General features: G+C 40.5%; 1 protein-coding gene across 1 annotated transcript in view; it reads left to right on the top strand.

Moving 5' to 3' along the window:
* Nucleotides 1–12,366, top strand: part of clasp1a (cytoplasmic linker associated protein 1a) — a 136,195-nt gene that overhangs the window by 53,018 nt on the left and 70,811 nt on the right. Inside the window, exons 26-27 of the mRNA XM_073845836.1 lie at nucleotides 128–291; nucleotides 380–458. Coding sequence (XP_073701937.1) covers nucleotides 128–291; nucleotides 380–458 — 243 coding nt within the window. The remainder of the gene's footprint in view (nucleotides 1–127; nucleotides 292–379; nucleotides 459–12,366) is intronic.

Raw genomic sequence — 12,366 nt, 5'->3', positions numbered from 1 at the left:
TTGTTGAAATATATTATGTAGAAATATATTTTCTAATGCATTTTTGACACGGGGACATAAAGCCATTAGTACATATATGAAAAGATGTGCTGCAAAGAATTTCCATGACATTTGATGTTGTTTCCAGGTGTTTAGTATGTTCTTGGAGACCCTAGTAGACTTCATCACTGTGCACAGAGAGGATCTCCAGGACTGGCTCTTTGTACTACTCACTCAGCTGCTGAAGAAAATGGGAGCTGACCTCTTGGGCTCAGTCCAAGCTAAGGTCCAAAAAGCTCTGGATGTCACAAGGTTGGTCCTAAGTGATAGTCCTGGTTTTGTTCTTTTTGAAGCTGTGCCACCAGGATGATGTCTTGTTTTTCTTTTTTTTCCCCCTTAGGGAGTCTTTCCCCTTCGACCAACAGTTTAACATCCTAATGAGGTTCATTGTTGATCAGACTCAAACCCCTAATCTAAAGGTAAGATGTTGACTGCTTTTGGCCATGACTGCTTACGAAACCAGAGCTGCAAATTAAGTGTGTCAATTCTGTTAATTAGGGCCCGAGCACCGATGGTGTGAGGACCCTATTGAATCTGCTCCGTTTATTATTATTAGGGCCCGAGCACCGATGGTGTGAGGACCCTATTGGATCTGCTTCGTTTATTATTAGGGCCCGAGCACTACAGTGCGAGGACCCTATTGGAATTGCTCCGTTTATTAGGGCCCGAGCACCGATGGTGTGAGGACCCTATTGAATCTGCTCCGTTTATTATTATTATTATTAGGGCCCGAGCACCGATGGTGTGAGGACCCTATTGAATCTGCTCCGTTTATTATTATTATTATTAGGGCCCGAGCACCGATGGTGTGAGGACCCTATTGGATCTGCTTCGTTTATTAGGGCCCGAGCACCGATGGTGTGAGGACCCTATTGGATCTGCTTCGTTTATTAGGGCCCGAGCACCGATGGTGTGAGGACCCTATTGGATCTGCTTCGTTTATTATTAGGGCCCGAGCACCGATGGTGTGAGGACCCTATTGGAATTGCTCCGTTTATTATTATTATTATTATTCTCAAAATGAATCGCTTTTTTGAGGGCCTAAACATACCCGAAAACTCATGAAACTTTGCACACACATCAAACCTGGCGAAAATGTACATCTGATATGGGTTTCAGAGACGGGTGTGGCAAAATGGCTCGACAGCGCCACCTTTACACGTTCCGCGGTGTGCGCATTCAGCTGTGATTCACGTACATGCACGAAAATCGGTACACAGATGTAACACACCAATACCTACAAAAAAGCCTCTTGGAGCAAAATTTGACACCCAACAGGAAGTCGGTTATTTTTAATTTTCTCAGCAAAATTTGTGTCATTTTTGCCCATTTCAAGCGTCGTACTTGAACGAACTCCTCATAGAGATTGATTCGGATCAATGCCGAATTAGGTGAGTCCGATCTAAAGCCCTTTGTGACGTTAAATTGCGAAGATCTAGAGTTTTTGTCGGAGGGTGTGTCCGTGGCGGCCTGGCAAATTTCGATGTTTCGCCATGAAAAAGGAAGTTGCTATAACTTAGGCATAATATGTCCGATCTGTCCCAAACTTCACATGTGTGATAACAATCCTGACCTGATGACATCTACATGCCCATATTCAGTTTTACTCATAGCGCCACCTGCTGGCAACAGGAAGTGTCATGCAGTACTCTGCAACAAACTCCTCCAAGAGATTTAATCAGATCAACACCAAAATCGGTCAGTCTAATAAAAAGGCTTTAGCGATGTTAAATTGTGAAGATCTTGAGTTTTCGTTGAAGGGCGTGTCCGTGGCAGCCTGGCAAATTTCGAGGTCTCGCCATGGATAATACACTTGTTATAACTCAGCCATAAAATGGCCGATTTGCCTCAAACTTCACATGTTCGATAAGAGTCCTGGCCTGAACCAATCTGAAGGCCAATATTCTATTATAATCACAGCGCCACCTGTTGGCTGTGACTTGTATCAAACTCCTCCTAGAGATTTAATGATATCAACATTATATTTGGTCAGTCTGATCTAGAGGCCTTAAAGATGTTAAATTGCGAAGATCTTGAGTTTTCGTTAAAGGGCGTGTCTGTGGCTGCATGACAAAGTTTGATGTTTCGCCATGGACATAGAAGTTGTTATAACTCAGCCATAAAATGTCCGATCTGCCTCAAACTTCACAGGTTTGGTGAGAGTCCTGGCCTGAAGACACCTAAAGACCAATATTCAGATATTATCATAGCGCCACCTGTTGGCAGCAGGATATATCATATCTTTCACTAACTCAAACATACCAAGGTCAATTTGCACCAAACTTCATATGTTTGATAATAGTACTGGCCTGAACGCATCTACATGCCAATAATCAGTTATAGGCATAGCGCCACCAGCTGGCAGCGGGAAATTTGGCACATTTAAGTGACTTTGACATATTTCTCCTACATTTACTGTATTAAAAGCATACTGCCCACCGTTTGCCATTTTCCTAAAGTCACCGGTCGGCGGTGAGCCCGGGTGCGAGGGCCCGTTCATCGCTGCTTGCAGCTTTAATTATTATTATTAGGGCCCGAGCACCGATGGTGTGAGGACCCTATTGGATCTGCTTCGTTTATTATTAGGGCCCGAGCCCAAAAGGGCGAAGGCCCTATTGTTCTTCTAAGGATTCTTATTTGTTTTTTTTTTTGTTTTTTTTTTCAACCGTTGGGGCACTTTTGGGGGCCTTAACATACTCAAAAACTCTTGAAAATTTGCACACACGTCGGAATCTGCCGTCGTCCGGACGCCACAGAGGCTGGGACCCGGGCGTGGTTCAGGGCCTCTACAGCGCCCCCTGGAACACAGTTTGAAAACTTGATGTACTGCGCACACATACTTGCGCGTATTGATATGAAACTCGGTACACATATAGAACTCATCGAGCTGAACAACTTTTGTACTCTATGTCATGGGCTCCACGCAACAGGAAGTGAGATATTTAGGGCTGTTTAAAAAGCGCATGCTCTGGAATTTAACGTACTCCTCCCAGGAATTCCATGGGATTGTCACCAAACTCGGTCAGCATGATCTCAAGACATTGGGGACGCTAAATTGCGAGGAGATTTTTGATATCTCGAACGGTTTGGCCGTGGCAAGGCGACAAAGTTATGGCGAGAAATGAGAAACAGGAAGTGTCTAATAACTGTTGCACACATTGCCTGATTCTGATGAAACTTCACCAGATTGTTCGTTGTATGATGCCGATTCCATAAATGTGACTATTATGAGTCAAAGTTATAGCGCCACCAACTGGCAGCAGGAAGTGTGTCATTTTCAAAATGCTTTGAAATCAGCCTCTTAATTTTACTCGATTTTCTTTAAACTTCATCAAAATCATGTCAAAACACGGCCGATAAAGAATATGTAAAGGGGTCGATGATAAATCAAATGCTGTTGCCATGGCAACGTGTCAAACTTTAAAATTACATTCCTGTCTTTTCGAGGCAGATAACATGCTTAGAATTTCATGAAACTCAACACACACATCAATATTAATGATAGTTAGACACTGGCAAAAGGTCATAAATGGGCGTGGAGCAGGCACTCTATAGCGCCATCTTTTGACAAAAGTTGGGGGGTTAGTTTTTCCTACAGTCACCAAACTCTGTACATATATTGTTCTCATCAATCTGGACAACTTTCTAAATCAAACTCATTAGCTAAGACCAACAGAAAGCCGGCTATTTTGATTTGAAGGTGGATTTTTTTGAAAAATCAGGTAGTAAACAAATTCACACTACTCCTAAGAACAACCAGCTGTTCACACCAAACTTTTTTAACATGAAGAGAAGATTCTGAAGATGTTAAATTGCGAGCGGATTTTGGATATCTCGAACGGTGTTGACGTGGTGATTTTTTAAAGATATAGTAAAAAACATAACCCTAATTTTTTATATCTTTAAAGTGCAGCATCCAAACTCTTTAAAACTTTTTTCACACAGAGATCTAATCATTCTGAGCAAGTGCTGGAAATATAAATTTTATACAAGCTTCAATGAATTAAAGAAAATTAAAAAAATAACTCAGAAACCTGCTGTCACTCTGGTGAATGTCTCTACAGTATGTGTGTGCGTTCAGTCAGGCACAGAGAAGCTCATTATTGCAGGGGGGAGGGGTGAGAGGCAGAGAGGGTGACAGAGTAGAGAGCCATCCTACAGACCATCTTTGAACAAAAAATGCACATATGTATTTTAATTACATAAATATGTCTGATCTTTGAGAGTCTGATATTTTGAGAAAATATAAAGGGTCACTTTGTCTTTCATTGTTCGTATTTTGCAGTTGTTGTTTTTTATTTATTTTTTACTTAACTGTACCATGAACTTGTCCTATTCAGTCACGTAGCAAAAGATTTAAAAAAAATACAACTTTTTAGCATGATCAATTTATCTTCATTGATAGACAATATTTACATAGTGTTATTTATTGAATATAAAATAATAATAATAAAAAATTATGACAAACTTTGACAACAAAACAAAAGTTACTGTTATCTCTTCAAAACATCTGAAAACCATAATTTTAAGATCAGTTATAAATATATATATATATTACCCCGTTAAAATACTAAACTTGATTTTTAAAGATATTTTGAAAGAATGAAGAGTTTATAGAGCACTTTATTGTGTATTGCTGTACACCCACATGAACTGTGTTCATGTTCATGTTAATTCACAGTACATAAACTTTATATGAATACTTTTTTTTAGCTTAATATTAATTAACATTAATAAATGCTATTTATTTATTGGTCATGTTAACTAATATAGTTAATTTTAACAAATGAAACTGGATGGCAACATTTTATATTTTGTGTGTATGTGTCTGTGTGTTGATTTTAAAGTGTAACCCTTTCAATTCTGTAAACTTAAAATCCAAACTAGCAGAGGATTACTGTGAATGCATGTGCCAACTGGGCACCGTCTTCCTTATTGATTCTTAGTTATGTAGCACTTAAGAGTGATGTCTTATAACAGGAGTCACCAGCAAAGCAATATCCACACAAAAATTGTACAGATAGGTAACAATGACATTTAAGCAGAAGTGGTGGATGTAAAGGAAGCAATAATAACATTTTGCTATCATCATGAATCATGTTCTTATCATCATTTGTAGCATACTGGTTCACAGTTGGCATTTATCTGAAGTCCTTGCATTGATTGCATTTAGTTAAATCAACATTATATTTGGTCAGTCTGATCTTGAAGCCTTAGAGATGTTAAATTGTGAAGATCTTGAGTTTTCATTAAAGGGCATGTCCGTGGTGGCCTGACAAAGTTTGATGTTTCTGCATAGACATAGAAGTGGTTATAACTTAGCCTGAAAATGTCTGATCTGCCACAAAATTCACAGGTTTGGTAAGAGTCCTGGCCTGAAGACACCTAAAGACCAATTTTCAGATATTATCATAGCGCCACCTGTTGGCAGCAGGATATCTCATATATTTCACTAACTCAAACATGCCAAGGTCAATCTGCACCAAACTTCATATGTTTGATAATAGTGGTGGCCTGAACACATCTACATGCCAATAATCAGTTATAGGCATTGTGCCACCAGCTGGCAGCGGCAAGTTTGGCACATTTAAGTGACTTTGACATATTTCTCCTACATTTACTGTATTAAAAGCATACTGCCCACCGTTTGCTGTTTTCCTGAAGCCACCGGTCGGCGGTGAGCCCGGGTGCGAGGGCCCGTTCATCGCTGCTCGCAGCTTTAATTATTATTATTATTCTTCTTCTCCGGAATGAATCGCATTTTTGAGGGCCTAAACATACCCGAAAACTCATGAAACTTTGCACACACATCAAACCTGGCGAAAATGGACGTCTGATATGGGTTTCAGAGATGGGTGTGGCAAAACGGCTCGATAGCGCCACCTTTACACGTTCCGCGGTGTGCGCTTTCAGCTGTGATTCACGTACATGCATGAAAATCGGTACACACATGTAGCTCACCAATACCTACAAAAAAGCCTCCTGGGACAAAATCCGAAACCCAACAGGAAGTCGGTTATTATTAATTTTCTTAGCAAAATTTGTGTCATTTTTGCCATTTTCAGGCGTGGTACTTGAACGAACTCCTCCTAGAGATTTACTCCGATCAACAGCAAATTTGGTGAGTCTAATCTAAAGCCCTTTGTGACGTTAAATTGTGAAGATCTAGAGTTTTCATCGAAGGGCGTGTCCGTGGCGGCCTCGCAAATTTCGATGTTTCGCCATGAAAAAGGAAGTTGCTATAACTTAGGCATAAAATGTCCGATCTGTCCCAAACTTCACATGTGTGATAACACTCCTGACCTGATGACATCTACATATCCATATTCAGTTATATTCATAGCGCCACCTGCTGGCAACAGGAAGTGTCACGCTGTACTCTACAACCAACTCCTCCTAGAGATTTATACAGATCAACACCAAAATAGGTCAGTCTAATATAAAGGCCTTAGTGATGTTAAATTGTGAAGATCTTGAGTTTTCGGTAAAGGGCGTGTCCGTGGCGGCCTGACAAATTTCGAGGTCTCGCCATGGATATAAAACTTGTTATAACTCAGCCATAAAATGTCCGATTTGCCTCAAACTTCACATATTCGATAAGAGTCCTGGCCTGAACACATCTGAAGGCCAATATTCTATTATAATCACAGCGCCACCTGTTGGCAACAGGAAATGACTTGTATCAAACTCCTCCTAGAGATTTAATGATATCAACATTATATTTGGTCAGTCTGATCTAGAGGCCTTAGAGATGTTAAATTGCAAAGATCTTGAGTTTTCGTTAAAGGGCGTGTCCGTGGCGGCGTGACAAAGTTTGATGTTTCGCCATGGACATAGAAGTTGTTATAACTCAGGCATAAAATGTCCGATCTGCCTCAAACTTCACAAGTTTGGTAAGAGTCCTGGCCTGAAGACACCTAAAGGCCAATATTCAGATATTATCATAGCGCCACCTGTTGGCAGCAGGATATATCATATCTTTCACTAACTCAAACATACCAAGGTCAATCTGCACCAAACTTCATATGTTTGATGAAAGTGGTGGCCTGAACACATCTACATGCCAATAATCAGTTATAGGCATAGCGCCACCAGCTGGCAGCAGGAAATTTGGCACATTTAAGTGACTTTGACATATTTCTCCTATTTTTACTGTATTAAAAGCATACTACCCACCATTTGCTGTGTTCCTAAAGCCACCGGTCGGCGGTGAGCCCGTGTGCGAGGGCCCGTTCATCGCTGCTTGCAGCTTTAATTATTATTATTCTTCTCCAAAATGAATCGCATTTTTGAGGGCTTAGACATACCCGAAAACTCATGAAACTTCGCACACACATCAGACCTGGCGAAAATTTACGTCTTATATGGGTTGCAGAAGTGGGTGTGGCAAAATGGCTCGATAGCGCCACCTTTACACGTTCCGCGGTGTGCGCTTTCAGTTGTGATTCACGTACATGCACGAAAATCGGTACACACATGTAGCTCACCAATACCTACAAAAAAGCCTCTTGGAGCAAAATTTGGCACCCAACAGGAAGTCGGTTATTTTTAATTTTCTTAGCAAAATTTGTGTAATTTTTGCCATTTTCAGGCGTCATACTTGAACGAACTCCTCCTAGAGATTTATTCGGATCAACGGCAAATTTGGTGAGTCTAATCTAAAGCCCTTTGTGACGTTAAATTGCGAAGATCTAGAGTTTTCATCGGAGGGCGTGTCCGTGGCGGCCTGGCAAATTTCGATGCTTCGCCATGAAAAAGGAAGTTGCTATAACTCAGGCATAAAATGCCCGATCTGCCCCAAACTTCACATGTGTGATAACACTCCTGACCTGATGACATCTACATGCCCATATTCAGTTATAGTCATAGCGCCACCTGCTGGCAACAGGAAGTGTCATGCTGTACTCTACAACCAACTCCTCCTAGAGATTTATACAGATCAACACCAAAATCGGTCAGTCTAATATAAAGGCCTTAGTGATGTTAAATTGTGAAGATCTTGAGTTCTCGGTAAAGGGCGTGTCCGTGGCGGCCTGACAAATTTTGAGGTCTCGCCATGGATATAAAACTTGTTATAACTCAGCCATAAAATGTCCGATTTGCCTCAAACTTCACATATTCGATAAGAGTCCTGGCCTGGACACATCTGAAGGCCAATATTCTATTATAATCACAGCGCCACCTGTTGGCAACAGGAAATGACTTGTATCAAACTCCTCCTAGAGATTTAATGATATCAACATTATATTTGGTCAGCCTGATCTAGAGGCCTTAGAGATGTTAAATTGCGAAGATCTTGAGTTTTCGTTAAAGGGCTTGTCCGTGGCGGCGTGACAAAGTTTGATGTTTCGCCATGGACATAGAAGTTGTTATAACTCAGCCATAAAATGTCCGATCTGCCTCAAACTTCACATGTTTGGTAAGAGTCCTGGCCTGAAGACACCTAAAGGCCAATATTCAGATATTATCATAGCGCCACCTGTTGGCAGCAGGATATATCATATATTTCACTAACTCAAACATACCAAGGTCAATCTGCACCAAACTTCATATGTTTGATGAAAGTGGTGGCCTGAACACATCTACATGCCAATAATCAGTTATAGGCATAGCGCCACCAGCTGGCAGCAGGAAATTTGGCACATTTAAGTGACTTTGACATATTTCTCATATTTTTACTGTATTAAAAGCATACTACCCACCATTTGCTGTGTTCCTAAAGCCACCGGTCGGCGGTGAGCCCGTGTGCGAGGGCCCGTTCATCGCTGCTTGCAGCTTTAATTATTATTATTATTCTTCTTATCCGGAATGAATCGCATTTTTGAGGGCCTAGACATACCCGAAAACTAACGAAACTTCGCACACACATCAGACCTGGCGAAAATGGACGTCTGATATGGGTTGCAGAAGTGGGTGTGGCAAAATGGCTCAATAGCGCCACCTTTACACGTTCCGCGGTGTGCGCTTTCAGCTGTGATTATCGTACGTGCACAAAAATCGGTACACACATGTAACACACCAATACCTACAAAAAAGCCTCTTGAGATAAAATCCGAAACCCAACAGGAAGTCGGTTATTATTAATTTTCTTAGCAAAATTTGTGTCATTTTTGCCATTTTCAGGCGCCATACTTGAACGAACTCCTCCTAGAGATTTATTCCGATCAACAGCAAATTTGGTGAGTCTAATCTAAAGCCCTTTGCGACGTTAAATTGTGAAGATCTAGAGTTTTCATCGGAGGGCGTGTCCGTGGCGGCCTCGCAAATTTCGATGTTTCGCCATGAAAAAGGAAGTTGCTATAACTCAGGCATACAATGTTCGATCTGTCCCAAACTTCACATGTGTGATAACACTCCTGACCTGAAGACATCTACATGCCAAAATTCAGTTATAGTCATAGCGCCACCTGCAGGCAACAGGAAGTGTCATGCTGTACTCTACAACCAACTCCTCCTAGAGATTTATACAGATCAACACCAAAATCGGTCAGTCTAATATAAAGGCCTTAGCGATGTTAAATTGTGAAGATCTTGAGTTTTCGGTAAAGGGCGTGTCCGTGGCGGCCTGACAAATTTCGAGGCCTCGCCATGGATATAAAACTTGTTATAACTTAGCCATAAAATGTCCGATTTGCCTTAAACTTCACATATTCGATAAGAGTCCTGGCCTGAACACATCTGAAGGCCAATATTCTATTATAATCACAGCGCCACCTGTTGGCAACAGGAAATGACTTGTATCAAACTCCTCCTAGAGATTTAATGATATCAACATTATATTTGGTCAGTCTGATCTAGAGGCCTTAGAGATGTTAAATTGCGAAGATCTTGAGTTTTCGTTAAAGGGCGTGTCTGTGGCGGCGTGACAAAGTTTGATGTTTCGCAATGGACATAGAAGTTGTTATAACTCAGCCATAAAATGTCCGATCTGCCTCAAACTTCACAGCTTTGGTAAGAGTCCTGGCCTGAAGACACCTAAAGGCCAATATTCAGATATTATCATAGCGCCACCTGTTGGCAGCAGGATATATCATATTTTTCACTAACTCAAACATACCAAGGTCAATCTGCACCAAACTTCATATGTTTGATGAAAGTGGTGGCCTGAACACATCTACATGCCAATAATCATTCATAGGCATAGCGCCACCAGCTGGCAGCAGGGAATTTGGCACATTTAAGTGACTTTGACATATTTCTCCTATTTTTACTGTATTAAAAGCATACTACCCACCATTTGCTGTGTTCCTAAAGCCACCGGTCGGCGGTGAGCCCGTGTGCGAGGGCCCGTTCATCGCTGCTTGCAGCTTTAATTATTATTATTATTATTATTATTATTAGGGCCCGAGCACCGATGGTGTGAGGACCCTATTGGATCTGCTTCGTTTATTATTATTAGGGCCCGAGCCCAAAAGGGCGAAGGCCCTATTGTTCTTCTAAGGGTTATTATTTTTTTTTTTTTTTTTTTTTTTTTTTTTTTTCAACCTTCCGGGCACTTTTGGGGGCCTTAACATACTCAAAAACTCTTGAAAATTTGCACACACGTCGGAATCTGTGGCCATCAGGACGCCAAAGAGGCTGGGACCCGGGCGTGGTTCAGGGCCTCTACAGCGCCCCCTGGAACACAGTTTGAAAACTTGATGTACTGCGCACACATACTTGCATGTATTGATATGAAACTCGGTACACATATAGATCTCACTGAGCCAAACAACTTTTGTACTCTATGTCATAGGCTCCACCTGACAGGAAGTGAGATATTTAGGGCTGTTTAAAAAGCGCATGCTCTGGAATTTAACGTACTCCTCCCAGGAATTCCATGGGATTGTCACCAAACTCGGTCAGCATGATCTCAAGACATTGGGGACGCTAAATTGCGAGGAGATTTTTGATATCTCGAACGGTTTGGCCGTGGCAAGGCGACAAAGTTATGGCGAGAAATGAGAAACAGGAAGTGTCTAATAACTGTTGACCACATTGCCTGATTCTGATGAAACTTCACCAGTTTGTTTGTTGTATGATGCCGATTCCATAAATGTGACTATTATGAGTCAAAGTTATAGCGCCACCAACTGGCAGCAGGAAGTGTGTCATTTTCAAAATGCTTTGAAATCAGCCTCTTAATTTTACTCGATTTTCTTTAAACTTCATCAAAATCATGTCAAAACACGGCCGATAAGAATATGTAAAGGGGTCGATGATAAATCGAATGCTGTTGCCATGGCAACATGTCAAACTTTAAAATTAGATTCCTGTCTTTTCGAGGCAGTTAACATGCTTAGAATTTCATGAAACTCAACACACACATCAATATTAATGATAGTTAGACACTGGCAAAAGGTCATAAATGGGCGTGGAGCAGGCACTCTATAGCGCCATCTTTTGACAAAAGTTGGGGGGTTAGTTTTTCCTACAGTCACCAAACTCTGTACATATATTAATCTCATCAATTTGGACAACTTTCTAAATCAAACTCATTAGCTGAGACCAACAGGAAGCCGGCTATTTTGATTTGAATGTGGATTTTTGGAAAAATCAGGCTGTAAACAAATGCACACTACTTCTAAGAACAACCAGCTGTTCACACCAAACTTTTTTAACATGAAGAGAATATTCTGAAGATGTTAAATTGCGACCGGATTTTGGATATCTTGAACGGTGTGGACGTGGTGATTTTTTAAAGATATAGTAAAAAATATTTTTATATCTTTAAAGTGGAGCATCCAAACTCTTTAAAACTTTTTTCACAGAGAGATCTAATCATTCTGAGCAAGTGCTGGAAATAAAAAATGTATACAAGCTTCTATGAATTAAAGAAAATTTAAAAAAGAACTCAGAAACCTGCTGTCACTCTGGTGAATGTCTCTACAGTATGTGTGTGCGTTGAGTCAGGCACAGAGAAGCTCATTATTGCAGGGGGGAGGGGGGAGAGGCAGAGAGGGAGAGAGGGGTAGAAAGTGAAACATGCTATCTTGCTTATAGACCATCTTTGAGAAATGCACATATATATATATATAGTGTAATCGAAATAAATACGTCTGATCTTTGAGAGTCTGATATTTTGAGAAAATATAAAGGGTCACTAAGTCTTTCATTGTTTGTATTTTGCAGTTGTTGTTTTTTATTTTTTTATTTTTTTACTGAACTATACCATGAACTTGTCCTATTCAGTCACATAGCAAAAGATTAAGAAAAATTTAACTTTTAGCATTAGTGATTTATCTTCATTGATAGACATTTATTTTCATAGTGTTATTTATTGAATATAAAATTTAAATTAACAACTTCAAGACAAACTTGGACAACAAAACAAGCTTTGCTGTTATC

The sequence above is a fragment of the Garra rufa genome, chromosome 8, assembly GCF_049309525.1.
Source record: "Garra rufa chromosome 8, GarRuf1.0, whole genome shotgun sequence".
In the NCBI taxonomy this organism is placed as follows: Eukaryota; Metazoa; Chordata; class Actinopteri; order Cypriniformes; family Cyprinidae; genus Garra; species Garra rufa.
This window is presented reverse-complemented; position numbering and strand designations above follow the sequence as displayed.